This window comes from Cetorhinus maximus, chromosome 16 (genome assembly GCF_964194155.1).
Source record: "Cetorhinus maximus chromosome 16, sCetMax3.hap1.1, whole genome shotgun sequence".
In the NCBI taxonomy this organism is placed as follows: domain Eukaryota; kingdom Metazoa; phylum Chordata; class Chondrichthyes; order Lamniformes; family Cetorhinidae; genus Cetorhinus; species Cetorhinus maximus.
This window is the reverse complement of record NC_135894.1, coordinates 72,971,835-72,988,690: the sequence shown is the minus strand read 5'-3', so window position 1 is coordinate 72,988,690 and position 16,856 is coordinate 72,971,835. Positions and strand designations below refer to the sequence as shown.

Genomic DNA, 16,856 nt, shown 5'->3' with positions numbered 1-16,856 from the left:
CCCCACCTATCGCTGGCCTTCTATCCAGCTCCACCTGCCCCAACCCCCAAACAGTATAAATTTTCATCACATTTCCACTTCTCTTCAGCTCTGAAGGAGGGTCATACGGCTTTTCTATTGTGTTCAGCAGCTGGAAGTTTCCTCAATATCTCCACAGTTGCCGTTTCCATATTATAACCGACCACAAGCCCCTACTGGGATTATTTGGAGAAGACAAAGCAATACCACCTATCGCATCCAGAGATGTGCACTAATATTAGCCGCCTTCGAATACACTTTTGTTCACCATTCGGGTAGTCAAATCCACATGATGACGCACTAAACCGCCTTCCCCTGCTAGCTAATAACGGGGAGGCTCCAATGCCCCTGGAACTGGTCTTTGTGTTAAATTTCCTGGATTCCTCCCCTGTTCAGACCAGACAAATCCATGAGTGGGCAAGCCTGAACCCACTATTGTCTAACGTCTGGGAGCAGGTCTTGAATGGTTGGTCGGGTGGACCTAAATCTGATGAGATTAATCCCTATTCTGATCGCAAATATGAAGTCTCCTGCTAGGATGGCATGTTACTCTGGGCAGCAAGGGTTATCGTGCCTCCAAGAAGGCCATTATTAGCCGAGTTACATAGCGCTCATCCTGGCATTAGCAGAATGAAGATGCTATTTGTGGTGGTCAGGCATGAACTTGGGTATCGAAACCCTGGTCAAAAGCTGTCCTCAATGCCAGCAGATGCAAACGCTCCATTGCACCCATGGGAATGGCCGGGGCTGCCATGGATGCGCCTCTACGTCGATTACGTGGGACCCTTCTTGGGCACAATGTTCCTTTTACTGCTTGACACCCGCTTCAAATGGATGGATGTCTACGAAGTCCGGTCGCTCACGTCAGCTGCCACCATAGACCGTTTGCGGATGAGTTTTGCAGTGTATGGGTTGCCGGAGGTCCTTGTGTCTGACAATGGGACTGCTTTTACCAGCAGGGAGTTCCACAGGTTCACAACCCTTAACGGCATTACCCATATCAAAACCTCACCCAGCATCGAACGGCATGGCTGAGCGAGCAGTCCAAACCTTTAAACCCGGGATGAAAAAGGTGGAAGGGGACTCCATCAGCACGAGGTTGTTCCAGTTCTTGTTCGCACACCAGACCACGCCACACATACTGGCATTGCCCCTGCAGAATTATTAATGAAGAGACGTCTCTGCACCTGCCTGACCCTTATCCAGCCGAATTTAGAGGAGAGGGTGGAGGAAAGCCAAGAGGTGCAGAAGACCAGACATGATGGTCATGGTCGCGAAAGAACTTTCACAGTGGGAGATGCGGTCCTTGCGAAGAACTTTGGAGATGGGCCCAATTGGCTGTTAGGCGAGGTGAATGCAGTAACTGGACCCCCCTCCTATAATGTATCAGTAAATGGCCGAATAATTACATAACACGTGGATCATCTCCGCAAAAGAACGCCAGCCCCACAAGAAGAAATGCAGTTTTCATGTACGCCTGAATCTGTTCCGCATGTAGAGGACAGATCACACAATTTGGAAGTACCGGTGGGGCCTGTGGGATCCGAAGGGGTCAGGGAGACAACCCTTCCAATTTCCACTGAAGAACCTGGTGGACAACTGTCTCATGAAAAGAAAGTCTCGGAAAAACCAGCCGAGGTTGTTGAACTGCGATGCTCAACACGTCCGAGGAAGCCTCCTAAGAGACTTGATTTGTAAATAGTTATTACTACAAATAGTTCACATGTTATTAAGTTTGTCAGCTGTATTTTTTAAATAAAGGGGGAGGGATGTGATAAAGTGGACTACCATGTACCTTTAGGAGAATGAAAGTAGACTAATCATGCAACAGTACTGACCAATCAATGTACAACGGGGGCCACTGGTTAACTATAAGTCTAGAGCTGGAGGTGGCTGTGGGAGCACGCAAGGATTTAGTGCTCTGCCCTCTGTTGCAATAAACAATCACAGTTTGCTCTTACGTTGGTCTCTCTCCATTATTGATAGCGAGCATCAACTAACAAGACTATATGAAGGCATGCAATTTGAGTTTTCTCGGCTAGTGAACTCATAGACGCAAGACATAAAAATAACGTGGCCAAACAGGATGAATATCAACCTGTAAATCCGTCCAATGCAAATCAATGGCAGGAAGTAAGAGCAGGGGAGATTCCTGGTCAGACATGTGATGGAAAGAACATTGGAGCCTCAACCATCACTATCCATAGCTCCAGGTTACAACATGCATATAAAATTGTATGTTGCCACAGCAACTGGGACCCCCTGAGTGAATTGTAACACATCACCAGACATTGCTATTCTGGGGCAGAATTTTTAGGTCGGCGTGCGGGCCCATGCCTGACCCGAACAGACGCAAAATCGCGCGAGATGATGTCAGACGAGCATACCGACGTCAACCCGTGCTCACACGATAGCTCGATCGGCGGGCGCACACAAAAGTCTGAAGCGCGCCCGTCGATAATGAAGAGGCCAATTCATGCAATTAAAGCTGTAATTGTCTCCGATTTTTCATGGTCCACCCAACCTTACGGTTGCGGACAGGCGAATCAGCCAGGCGGACTTTGCATTTTTCATGAAACCTCATCCAAGGGCGGGATGAGCTTTCCATTACTAAATTTTTAAAAGTTAAAATGTATGATCATAAGAACATAAGGAATAGGGACAGGAGTAGACCATTCTCAAGCCTGCTCCGCCATTCAATAAGATCATGGCTGATCTTCTTGTGTTTCGATTTCCACATTCCCATCTAACTCCGATAACCTTTGATTCTCTTGCCGAACAAGAATCTATCTACCTCTGCCTTAAAAATATTCAGTGACCCCGCCTTCACCACCTTCTGAGGCAGAGAATTCCAAAGTCACACAACCCTCTGAGAGAGAAAAAAAATTCTCCTCATCTCTGTCTGAAAAGGGCAATCCCTAACCCCTATGGACAGAAATTTTATCATGTATATGTTCAGGTGGCTGATTGTGATGCATTTTTTTTCCAGATTTTAAAAACTTTACTTATTGGTTTTAAAGTCTTCAGCCCCCTTGAGGCAGCTCTCTGTCTTCATGGAGCTTTCATTCAGCGCTCCCCCGCACCCGCGTTTACATCAGTGCCCACCTTCCTCCCGCCCCCACCCCGACAGCGCTGAGCATTTCAGTGCACGCTTCACGCTGTTAATTGGCCAGCCAGCGTGAAATTGTGATTGGGGTCCCATCATGGTAGGCGGTCCATTCCCCAGCCACTCTTGGGCCCACCAAACGCGCCCGCACGCCGACCGAAAAATCCTGCTTCTGAAGTAACAGCTCAACCTCTGGAAGGGGGCCTCATACCTGTTTACCTGTTTGCACCTTCAAAGGCCCATTATATGGACTTCAGGGGCAGAATTTTGCCCTCGTCGGGCGGGGTGAGCAGGAGTGGTCAGGGAGTCGACTGCCACCCGTGATCAGGCTGCACTGCGATTTCAGGATGCCAGGCTAATTAAGGCCCGCCCAGCATGAAACGTGGGCTGCAGTGCTCATCGCTGCCTGTGTCGGGGGGAGAAGGGTGAGCGGGGAACTTCGCGCACGCGCGCAGGAGCGTGTAGGATAAGATTCCTGAGGCACAGAGCTGCCTCAAGGAACTGAAGATATAAAAAATCAAAAATAAAATCATTTACAAACGTCAACAAACATATAACCTCATGTGACTCTGTCACATGAGCAGGGACATGCTATTAATGAAAAGTTAAAATTTTAAAATTTTATTTTCATTTGCTGTGGGAAACCTCCTCTCGCCCGTGGATGAGGTTTCCCAAAAATGCAAAGGCCGCTTGACCTTTTTGCCTGCCCGCCAACCGTAAATCCAGCAGAAACTGGGTCTCCAAGGCAGCCACCATCCTTCCAACGGAGACTTCAACATGCTGGCATGCCTGAGCCACAAGTGAATGTGAATGGACTCCTCCATACATGCTGACGGTTTCTGACAACCCTGCCTGATGTTCCCCTGCCTGTCTTTGCAGCTCCAACATTTCTCGGAAGGACAATTCCAGAGGCTTGTCATCGGAGTCGAATTCAGCAGGGGCCTGGTCTCTAGCAGTCCTCTGAGTGTTAGAGACCTTGGCTATCACTGCCCCCACCTGCTGTGGACATGTGTCTGTCAGGTGCTGACCAGATAGTTACCCTGAGCCTGCTCTAGAACTAGGACCCGCCAAGGTACGTGTAGCTGAGCTGGTGTAGGGTGCAAGTAAACGCAGTGACGGATCTTCATCAGATGGATCCTCAGCCTCATCAGCTGAAGTGGTCTGGAGGGTGTGGCCAATGCAATGGTTAGCGGTCTCTCTCCACCTTTTCTTGCTGGTGGCTGGAATAAAGAAAAGTGATAATTAGTGACTACATATACAGGCACTTACATTATAGGTCACTCACAGTCATTGTAGCCGATGTACACTGGATGGAACCTCACTGGCTTGTTGGGGGATGCCGATCTCGCCTTCAGTGCAGAACGATCCCTTTCCTCTCCAACCTCCTCGGCCGCCTGCTCCTCGTAGTGGGTGTGTCCTGAACCCCAACATCTCCCCACCAGTCTGAGATCTCTCCCTCTCGTTGTGGGAAATCTTGTCCCACATAAAGACAGATAGTTAGGCTGTGAGCACCACAGATGAAAGAGCAGTTCAGAAGCATGCATTCCTGCTGTGTGTGCTGAGTCCTACCCATTACGGGCTGAAGACACTGTTTGTGCAGGATCTTAAAGGAGATATGAACATACGAACAAGGAGTAAGCCATTCAGCCCCTCAAGCCTGCTCTGCTCCCGATAACCTACCACCCCCTTGCTTACCAAGAATCTATCCACCTCTGCCTTAAAAATATTCAAAGACTCTGCTTCAACCACTTTTTCAGGAAGAGAGTTCCAAAGACTCATGACCCTCTGAGTGAAAGCATTTCACCTCATTGTTTTAAACGGGCGACCCCTTATTTTTAAACAGTGACCCCCTAGTTCTAGATTCTCCCACAAGCGGAAAAGTCATCTCCACATCCACCCTGTCAAGACCTCTTAGGATCTTATATGTTTCAATCAAGTCACCTCTTACTCTCCTAAGCTCCAGCAGATACAAGCCTAGTCTGCCCAACCTTTCCTCAGAAGACAACCCACCCATTCCAGGTATTAGTCTGGTAAACCTTCTCTGAACTGCTTCCAATGCATTTGCATCCTTCCTTAAATAAGGTGGCCAATACTGTACACAGTACTCCAAATGTGGTCTCACTGGTGCCCTGTACAACTGAAGCATAACCTCCCTACTTTAGTATTCAATTCCTCTCACAATAAATGATAACATTCTATTAGCTTTCCTAATTATCTACTGTACCTGCATACTAGCCTTTTGTGATTCATGCACTAGGATACCCAGACCCCACTGCACCTCAGAGCTCTGCAATCTCTCACCATTTAGACAATATGCTTCTCCTTTAGTCTTTATGCAAAAATGGACAATTTCACATTTTCCATCATACTCCATTTGCCAGATCTTTGCCCACTCACTTAACCTATCTATATTTGTTTGTAGTCTCTTTATGTCCTCTTCGCAACTTTCTTTCCTACCTATCTTTGTATCATCAGCAAATTTGGAAACCATCCCTTCACTCCTTTCATCCAAGTCATTTATACAAACTGCAAACGGTTCAGGTCCTAGCACTGATCCCTGTGGCACACCACTCATTACATCTTGTCAACCTGAAAAAGAACTTTTTATGCCTACTCTCTGCTTCCTGTTAGCCAGCCAATCTTCTATCCATGCCAATATGTTACCTCCTATACCATGAGCTTTTATTTTTCTGCAATAACCTTTTAAGTGGCACTTTATCAAATGCCTTCTGGAAATCTAAGTACAGTACATCCATCAGTTCCCCTTTATCCACCACACAAGTTACTTCCTCAAAGAACGCCAATAAGTTGGTTAAATACGACTTCCCTTTCACAAAACCATGTTGACTCTGCCTGACGACCTCTGCCTGAGCTTATCCAAGTGCCTTGGTATAACTTCTTTAATAATAGCTTCTACCATATTCCCCATGACAGATGTTAAGCTAACTGGCCTGTAGTTTCCTGCTTTCTGTCTCCCTCCCTATTTGAATAATGGAGTGACATTTGCTATCTTCTAATCTATTCATACATTCCTCATATTTAAGGAGTTTTGGAAAATTAAAACCAGTGCATCAACTATCTCACCAGACACTCCTTTTAAGACCCTAAGGTGAAGTCCATCAGGATCTGGTCTCTTGTAGGACCGCAGCTCCAACAATTTACTCAGTACCCTTCTCTAGTGATTGTAATTTTCCTGATTTCCTCCTTCCCTTCCATTTCCTGGTTTATAGCTGCTTCTGGGATGTTATCTGTATCCTCTATAGTGAAAACTGATGCAAAATACCTGTTCAATTCATCTGCCGTCTCTTTGTTTTCCATTATCAATTCTCCAGACTCACTTTCTATAAGACCAACACTGACTTTGTTAACAGCAAAAAACTGCGGATGCTGGAAATCCAAAACAAAAACAAAAATACCTGGAAAAACTCAGCAGGTCTGGCAGCATCTGCGAATAGGAGCACAGTTAACGTTTCGAGTCTGAATGACCCTTCAACAGAACTGACTTTGTTAACTTGTTTCTTTTTAAAATATTTATAAAAACTCTATCTGTTTTTATATTTCTGGCTAGCTTTCTCTCATGCTCTAATTTTTCCCTCCTTATTAGTCTTTTAGTCATTCTTTGCTGTTCCTTATATTCTGCCCAATCTTCTGACCTGCCACTTGTCTTTGCATAATTATATGGTTTTTCTTTAAGTTTGATGCTATCTTTAACCTTTCTAACCACAGATGGTATGTCTCTTGTATTTTTTCTTACACATTGTAATGTATCTATTCTGTGCATTCTGAAATAACCCCTTAAATATTAGCCACTGCATCTCTATTGACCTAATCCCTTAACCTAATTTACCAATTCATTTTAGCCAGCTCAGCTTTCATGCCCTCATAATTTCCCTTATTTAAGTTTAAAAGCTTAGTCTCAGATCCACTCCTCTCACCCTTAAGCTGAATGCAAATTTCAATCATATTGTAGTTGCTGCTACCTAGGGGCGCCTTCACTATGAGATCATTAATTAATCCCATCTCATTGCACAATACCAGGTCTAGTATAGCCTTCTCTCTAGTTGGCCCCAGGACATGCTGTTCTAAGAATCTATCCTGAAAACATCCAATGTACTCCTCATCTAAGCTATATTTGCCCACCTAACTTTTCCAGTCTACATGTAAATTAAAATCTCCCATGATTATCGCAGTGCCTTACTGATAAGCATGATGGTGATATTAAAGTAGCTGCCAGACAATCAGCGCTGATGTCCCATCTGCTGGTAATGTGTGACATCCCTGTGGACTGTAACCCTTAGACTGCCTGATGCCCTTATGAAAGTGAGTTTGGAGTGAGCAGAAGGCTCACTTAACCTGGCGGAATGGATGAGATAATTCATTCTCTTCCTGCACTGCAGGGCAGTCCTTCTTTGGGGTTCATGGATGCTGACCTCCCTGGCGACCTCCTCCCAGGCCAGTGTGGTCATGTTTACATAGAAACATAGAAACTAGGAGCAGGAATAGGCCATTCAGCCCTTCAAGCCTGCTCCACCATTCATTATGATCATGGCTGATCATCCAACTCAATAGCCTGCTCCCGCTTTCTCCCCATACCCTTTGATCCCTTTCACCCCAAGAGCTATATCTAACTCCTTCTTGAATACAATGGTCTCAACTACTTTCTGTGGTAACGAATTCCTCAGGCTCACCACTCTCTGGGTGAAGAAATTTCTCCTCATCACAGTCCTAAATGATCTACCCCATACCCTCAGACTGTGACCCCTGGTTCTGGACTCCCCCTCCATTGGGAACATCCTTCCTGCATCTACCCTGTCTAGTCCTGTTAGAATTTTATAGGTTTCTATGAGATCCCCCCCATTCTTCTGAACTCCAGCGAATATAATCCTAATCAACTCAGTCTCTCCTCATATGTCAGTCCCGCCATCCCAGGAATCAGTCTGGTAAACCTTCGCTGCACTCCCTCTATAGCAAGTACATCCTTCCTCAGATAAGGAGACCAAAGCTGTACACAATATTCCAGGTGTGGTCTCATCAAGGCCCTGTACAATTGCAGCAAGACATCCCTGTTCCTGTACTCGAATCCTCTGGCTATGAAGGCCAACATACCATTTGCCTTCTTTACCGCCTGCTGCACCTGCATGCTTACCTTCAGTGACTGGTGTACAAGGACACCCAGGTCTCGTTGCACATTCCCTTCTCTCAATTTATAGCCATTCAGATAATAATCTGCCTTCCTGTTTTTGCAACCAAAATGGATAACCTCACATTTATCCATATTATACTGCATCTGCCATCATTTGCCCACTTACTCAGCTTGTCCAAATCACACTGAAGCATCTCTGCATCCTCCTCACAGCTCACCCTCCCAACCAACTTTGTGTCATCTGCAAATTTGGAGATATTACATTTAATTCCCTCATCTAAATCATTAATATATATTGTGAATAACTGGGGTCCCAGCACCGATCCCTGCGGTACCCCACTAGTCACTGCCTGCCATTTGGAAAAAGACCCGTTTATTCCTACTCTTTGTTTCCTGTCTGCCAACCAGTTTCCTATCCATCTCAAAACACTACCCCCAATCCCATGCGCTTCAATTTTACACGCCAATCTCTTATGTGGGACTTTGTCAGAAGCCTTCTGAAAGTCCAAATAAAGCACATCCACTGGCTCCCCCTCATCAACTCTACTAGTTACATCGTCGAAAAATTCCAGTAGATTTGTCAAGCATGATTTCCCTTTCATAAATCCATGCTGACTCTGTCCGATTCTGCCATTGTTTTCCACGTGCTCAGCTATTAAATCTTTTATAATGGACTCTAGAATTTTCCCCACTACTGACGTCAGGCTGACTGGTCTATACTTCCCTATTTTCTCTCCACCTTCCTTTTTAAATAGTGGGGTTACATTAGCTACCCTCCAATCTGTAGGAACTGTTCCAGAGTCTATAGAATCTTGGAAGATGACCACCAATGCATCCACTATTTCTAGGGCCACTTCCTTAAGTACTCTGGGATGTAGATTATCAGGCCCTAGGGATTTATCAGCCTTCAATCCCATCAATTTCCCCAACACCATTTCTCTACTAATACTGATTTCTTTCAGTTCCTCCCTCTCATTAAACCCTGTGTTCCCCAACATTTCTGGTATGTTATTAGTGTCCTCCTTTGTGAAGACAGAACCAAAGTATGTATTTAGTTGGTCAGCCATTCCTTTGCTCCCCATTATAAATTCCTCTGTTTCTGACTGTAAGGGACCTACATTTGCCTTCACCAATCTTTTTCCCTTCACATATATAGAAGCTTTTACAGTCAGTTTTTATGTTCCCTGCAAGCTTACTCTCATACTCTACTTCCCCTTCTTAATCAATCCCTTGGTCCTCCTTTGCTGAATTCTAAACTGCTCCCAATCCTCAGGTCTGTTGTTTTTTCCGGCCAATTTGTATGCCCCTTCCTTGCATCTAATACTATCTCTAATTTCCCTTGTAAGCCATGGTTTGGCCACCTTTCCTGTTTTACTTTTGCGCCAGACAGGAATAAACAATTGTTGCAGTTCACCCATGCGCTCTTTGAATGTTTGCCACTGCCTGTCCACCGTCATCCCTTCAAGTAATGTTTCCCAATCCATCATAGCCAACTCGAGCCTCATACCATCGTAGTTTCCTTTATTAAGATTCAGGACCCAAGTCTCAGAATCAACTACGTCACTCTCCATCTTGATGAAGAATTCTATCATGTTATGGTCGCTCATCCCCAAGGGGCCTCGCACAACTAGATTGCCAATTATTCCTTTCTCATTACACAATACCCAGTCGAGGATGGCCTGTTCTCTCGTTGGTTCCTCAATGTATTGGTCCAGAAAAACATCTTGTATACACTTCAGGAATTCTTCCTCTACAGTATTGTTGCTAATTTGATTTGCCCAATCTATATACATATTAAAGTCACCCATAATTACAGATGTTCCTTTATTACATGCGTCTCTAATTTCCTGTTTAATGCGATTCCCAACATCGACCTCCTGTCGACCTCCTGCTCCCATCTCTCAGAAAGAGGACCTCCCAACTGTCCTGGGTGGCCTGGAGGAGTATTTCCAGGGAGGCATCACTAAACATGGTGAAGATGGTTTTATTCATTTGGACGTCATGCTAACTGAGACATTTAGCCCACACCTGGCCTGCAGTAAGTGAATGTGTGCGTGGGTGCCCTTTAATTTTGTTGCCAGAACCTTCGACCTCATAAGAAGAATCAGTGCCTGCCCGATGAGATTTAATGAGCTCCACACCAATGCATAAGTAATGAGCTGAAAAGCATACTTTCTGGGGTAAGAACCCGCCCCGCCGCTCAGCGGGAATCATGCCAAGTCTCCCACCCGCCATTACATCTCCAGAACAGTAAATTCCACCCTTTGTTTTAACCTCGCGTTCAATTTTTCTGATAGTTAGCTCACACTTGAGCCTTCTCATTATCACCTCAAACATTGAGGCTGAAATTCAAGTTTGGCGGTTGCACAATGCAGGCAAGAGCAAATTGGCAGTCACTTTTATATGGTGCTGGCTCCCTCCTCTATTGACTTCAACGGAATAGAAAGCTGGCAGGATGTAAAACAAGCTGCTGATTCAATATCATCCATTGTGCACTACCACAGAGACTGAATTTCATTCCCATTCTATTGATGATAACCTTGAAGACCACTATCAGACCACTTGTTAACTTGTTCTATGGAAGAATAAGCTCACTTCTCAAATTTCATCAACTGTCAACCTTTTCCCTGCTAATATTCTAGTGAATTATGTTCCACCTTTCCCTTTACTACTATACCTTTCCAGTGCCAAAAGCTGCAGCTTTAGCACTTGAATTACAACTTAACTAATATCATCTCCGAGTTAAACAGTAACTTTATTTTTGTACTCTAAGCCTTCTAGGTATAAAGCCGAGGGTCTATTCTTTATGATAGCCTAACGGCAAAGAATTCATTGCTGCTCAAATGTTTGCCTGCAATCATGCTGCTATATTATACAAATAAGCACCCAGAAGCTAAGATGGGCAGCTGCCCAGGTTTAATTAGTGCATAGTTTTCCTGTTTCTTTCTTTCAGATGTGAAAAGCAGCAAGTGTTGCCCAAACTGATTGAAAAAAGAAGTCCATTGTGAGCCCATAAATGGATGGATACTCCACCATGTCCGTACTCTATTTCCTTTTCTTGTTGGTGTCATTTTTGATTCTAAACATGGAGCATATAAAGGTATTGGGGATGTACAGCTGCAGCATATCAGTTAAAATATAATGGTTTGTGTATATGCCAATTATGCATTCCAACTAGCAAGTCTTAGGATGGTTATTATGTTTTGCCTTTGTCTTTCTTTTATAACAGATGCTCATGCCCTCTGTGGTCCTATTTTCTCTCCCTAAATTTCTCTCCTCTCCACTTCTCCTGAGGCAGTGATTAAGTTCCTGGGATAAAATTCAACAGGCAGCTCTACCTTATTCTGTCTATTACCTCATCCAAGTGGCTATTAATCAAATGTGATGCAAGGTTTGACAGTAAGTGTCGACAGGCTATCATTGTCAAATCCAATCTTGCCCAATATGCACTCATACATGTTTCCAGTCAGGAAGCCAATTTTCCCCATTTTCTCCCCATTTTTTTTCTTTTTCCTAGCTATATTTCTGAGTTATATATCCCTGTCAACAGGCAGGAAGGATGTTCCCAAATCTTTGCCTGTATCCTCTGGCTACTGCTAAAAATGCAACTGGGGTCTACCACAGACATCTTCAGGATAGACATTCAGACATGCCATTTTTGAGGTCTCATTAACATCAAACTGGCATGTCACAAAAAGCCAGAGAGCAAAGAGTAAATGATGATCAGGCCAATGCTAGCATCGCAGCAGCACTCAGGTAAGTGAGGAATTGGAGGCTGGGAATCAGGAGATCATAAGACCATAAGTAATAGGGGCAGGTGTAGACCATTCAGCCCTTGACTCCCTTGTCAGTCAAAAATCTGTCTAATTCAGCCTTGAATATATTCAATGATGCAGTCTCCTCTGCTCAATGGGGAAGGGAATTCCAAAGACTAGTGACCCTCTGAGAGAATAAATTCCCCTCACCTCCATTGTTGCAAAAGTCTAGTTCATTGTTTATATGTTTTAGAATGTAACTTTTAGTTTTAGGAATTAAAATTTTAACTGTGGACAAATAGGGGCACCTGAATGAGAAATGGTTAAGTAACTCTGATGTAAAGGCAACTCAAAAAAGCCTGGGTTTATTACACTTTAAAGCTAACCTATGTTTGTCTTGGTCAGAGTTGATAGTGAAAATCTTGAGCAATTAATGATCCATCTATAAGTTTGTAATGGAGCCAAGGAGTCTGGAGAGAGGGCAATTACATCCATTAGCAATTTAATTTTTGGTTGGCGGGGGGGGGGGGGGGGGGTTGCAGAATCAAGGAGTTGTGTTGAAGGTAAAATAAATTGTTTAAATGTCTATTTGAACCCATCCCAAAGCATGCCACATTGCCATAGAGATAGTGATTCAAGATGGAGCCATGGTTAGAAGGTTCTTTTGTTTAATTTATCTGTGTGTGTCTGCTGACAGAAAATGTTCAATTCAGTTTTGGTTTTGTGAGGGGAAAGCAGCTGGAAGATTTGCTCTAGCTTGCAGCTAGCGGAAGAAAACTACAGTGGTCCTCACAGAGCCTTGTAGCAGAAAGCAGTCAGCTTGAATAGTTAGCTTCGAAAGAGCTATGCAGAAGCTCTGGTAGCAGACTAGGGAAAAAAATCTATATATATCCAAAACCAGGACAAGGTGCTGAAAAGTCCACTGCTGAAACGTCTTTAAAGAAAATTACTGGGTCACTTAGCCACAAGCTAATGGAAGGATCCCCATGAAATTTGTACCTCAAGGAATATCTAGAACACTAAGGAGAATTAAAGTAAATTCTGGAGGGCTGTGGCATACTTTTGGGTTGGTCCCAGGAAAAGTGAATGAACCTTTAAGATTTCATAAGATACGGGGACTCTTGGAGATAAGTAAAAAGTACAACTGAGTTCATAGCTGTTATGATGTGATAGATGTGTGCCAGGCAGACCAAATCCACAAGGCAAATTTGGCCACACTATCACAATGGTTTTGGAATTTGTATTTATTACAAGAAGATATGTGCACTGAATTCAGAAGTTATGAGTCCACAAACACCTTTATACATTTTAAAAGCTAACTTAAAACATTTATTAACACAAAAAAAGATTTCAAGCGCATACATAAGATTACAGTTACTTAATACGATTACAAATCCAAAAATTCTTAATTAACCTGACTCCCAACTACACACCCCCTTTAAAGCAATAGTCAAAAATAGATTTTAAATTTAAATAGCATGCCAGCAAGTTTACCACAGAACCCACTCAACAGTGGAATTCCAAAGGTTTTCCTCCACCTTTGGTTACTGGACACCGCAGACTTCTACAGTGGCTGGAGGCTTCCCCAAAGCTGTTTTACACACTCCTTTTAGATCTGACTTGGCCCCACAACATAGCCTTCAATTCTCTTTATATATGCTTCTCTCTCTTTAATCTGTAAAGTCCATTGTTCTATATGGCTTTGGAAATTTACTTTTCCCATAATATAAAAATCTTTTATGTTGCCAATATGATCAGTACAAAAAACCACAATAATATAATGGAAAAAAATGTTAGTATCATGACAATAGCACAACTCTTTATAAACAATAGTGCTAAGTTAGTGAAACTTGCTTTGTTTAATTTCTCTTTATAAATATTACAAAGTTTGTTTTTGTTAAAAAAACATGAAATCTTGTGGTATAGTTCTGTCAGTTGATTGCTGTATGTTCAGATTTCTTCTTTAAATGTTAATGGTCCCTAACAGGATCGTAACACCATCTTTCAACCCACTATTTTGAAACTGTGCCCCCAATCCTGGATTCCCCCATGAGGAGAAAAATGCTCTCAGTATCTACTCTGTCAAGCCCCTTCAGGATCTTTTATGTTTCAATAAGATCACCCCTCATTCTTCTAAACCCCAATGAGCAGAGGCATAACCTGCTCAACCTTTCCTCATAAGGCAACACCTTCATCCCAGGAACCAGCCCAGTGAATTTTCTTTAAACTGCCTCCAATGCCAGTATATCCCTCCTTAAGTAAGTACACACAGCACTCTAGGATAAAAGCAAAATACTGCAGATTCTGGAAATCTGAAATAAAAACAAAAATTGCTGGAAAAGGTCAGCAGATCGGGCAGCATCTGTGGAGAGAGAAACAAGCGTTAATGGGTGGAATCGTCCGTGCCCACTTGCGTCGGATGTGCTCAACTGCGTGAATGGACAATATGACAAGAAGGCCAAAAATGGGTTTCATGATGTCGTGAAACCAGTTTGTGATCGTTTGCTCATCCCGTTGATGGCTGGCTGCGTTTCCTGCCATCGGACATCGGCAACCTCATTGAAATATATCTGCACATCATTATAAGGCTAGCCTTGCCAGAATAATCCCCTCTGCTGGATCGTCCACCCTCATCAGCGTGTAATCATGCCGAAGTGTTTCACAACAGCATACATAAAGCGTGCAGTTTGAGGGGAACTCGGAAGTGAGTACACAGTAACATTGCACAGCACTCGACCGGGTCGCCTGTTGGACTTCAAGGTTGTGGTGCGTTGGAAGCGTGGGGGCAAGGGCTGCCACGCGGCTGAGGTGACTTGAGGGTGGGGATAAGGGCTGCCCTGAGGTTGAAGCGCATTGGAGGGGGCGGTTAGGCCTGCCCTGCAGTTGAAAGTAGTGCATAAGCACATGCGGTGTGCGGGGGAAGGAAGCAGCCACACATTACACTTGTGTAAAGTGACCATTCCTCTGCAGCTGAGGCAGTTCAGATGCAGCCACGTTAAAATGTATGGAGTCAGGCCTCGAGCTTATCTGGCCAGTCAAGCAATGCAGAAGCGTGCAAGTGCCACCAAGTGCTCCAGAGTTTTTCACGCCTTGGGCACAGACTGCAAACTAATGAGCATTCTAATGGACTGCAGAAACATTGGACGACTGGGCACATTGTCCAACCTCCTTGCTAAAGCTGGCCATTGAGCAGTCACTAGTGGAGGCGCTCACAGCCCCTTGCAATGTCATCACCCTGGTTTGGATCAGTCTCCCCCATGGTTCAAGCAACAGTGCAACCATGCAGTGTCAGTTAGAAGAATGCCTGTGTTTAAACTGAGAGCACAGCATGCAGTCCAATGGGCAAGGCTGCCACCAATTGGTCAGGTGGAGTGGGATGGAGGTGGTTGGGGTTTCGGGAAACCATGCAGCACACTAAACTCTGGCCATCCAAATGGTGGCAAGCACTCTCTGGGATGCATAAAGGGGCCTGGAGGCTTAATCAAGAGAGGTTCTTATACCCAAGTTAACTCACTCAGCAATCTCTTTCATCCTAAAGGTGGAGTAGAGTCATAGAGGTCTACAGCACAGAAGAAGGCCCTTCAGCCCATCGAGTCTGTGCTGGTCAAACAAGTACCTAACTTTTCTAATCCCATTTTCTAGCACTAGGTCCATAGCCTTGTATGCCATGGCATTGCAAGTGCACATCCAAATACTTCTTAAATGTTACGAGGGTTTCTGCCTCTGCCACCCTTTCAGGCAGTGGGTTCCAGGTTCCCACCACCCTCTGGGTGAAAATATTCATCCTCACATCCCCTCTAAACCTCCTGCTCCTTATCTTAAATCTATGCCCCCTGGTTATTGATCCCTCCACCAAGGGGAAAAGTTCCTTCCTGTCTAGCCTATCTATGCCCCTCATAATTTTATACACCTCAATCATGTCCCCCCTCAATCTCCTCTGCTCCATGGAAAATAACCCCAGTCTATCCAATCTCTCCTCATAACTAAAACTCTCCAGCCCAGGCAATATCCTGGTAAATCTCCTTTGCACTCTCTCTATTGCAATCACATCCTTCCTATAATGCGGATTCCAGAACTGCACAAAATACTGTACCTGTGGCGTAACCAGCATTTCATACAGTTCCAGCATAACCTCCCTGCTCTTATATTCTATGCCTCAGCTAATAAAGGCAAGTATCCCATATGCCTTATTAACCACCTTATATAACTGTCCTGCTACCTTAAGGGACCGGTGGACATGCACACCAAGGTCCTTCTGATCCTCGGTACTTCCCAGGGTCCTACCATTCATTGTGTATTCCCATGTCTTGTTTGTCCTGCCCAAGTGCACCACCTCGCACTTATCTGGATTAAATTCCATTTGCAACTGATCAGCCCATCTGACCAGCCCGTCTATATCCTCCTGTAATCTAAGGCTATCCTCCTCAATATTTACCACCCCACCAATTTTTGTGTCATCCGCAAACTTACCGATCAACCCTCCTACATTCAAGTCTAAATCGTTTATATATACCACAAACAGCAAGGGACCCAACACCGATCCCTGTGGAACTCCACTGGACACAGGCATCCAGTCACAAAAACACCCCTCAACCATCCCACTCTGCTTCCTGTCACTCAGCCAATTCTGGATCCAATTGCCAAATTGCCTTGGGTCCCATAGGCTCTTACCTTCATTATCAGTCTCCCATGTGGGACCTTATCAAAAGCCTTGCTGAAGTCCAAATAGACTACGTCAAATGCATTGCCTTCATCTACACAACTGGTCACCTCTTCAAAAAATTCAATCAAATTGGTCAGACATGACCTTCCCTTAACAAAACCATGCTGACTG

At 44.3% G+C, this 16,856-nt stretch overlaps 1 protein-coding gene across 1 annotated transcript in view; it reads left to right on the top strand.

Moving 5' to 3' along the window:
• The first annotated feature begins 648 nt into the window (after nt 1–648).
• The window catches only part of LOC144691882 (NXPE family member 3-like), a 67,359-nt gene continuing 51,151 nt past the window's right edge, over nt 649–16,856 (top strand). The window contains exon 1 of the mRNA XM_078560459.1: nt 649–989. Within this exon, the coding sequence (XP_078416585.1) occupies nt 649–989 (341 nt within the window). The remainder of the gene's footprint in view (nt 990–16,856) is intronic.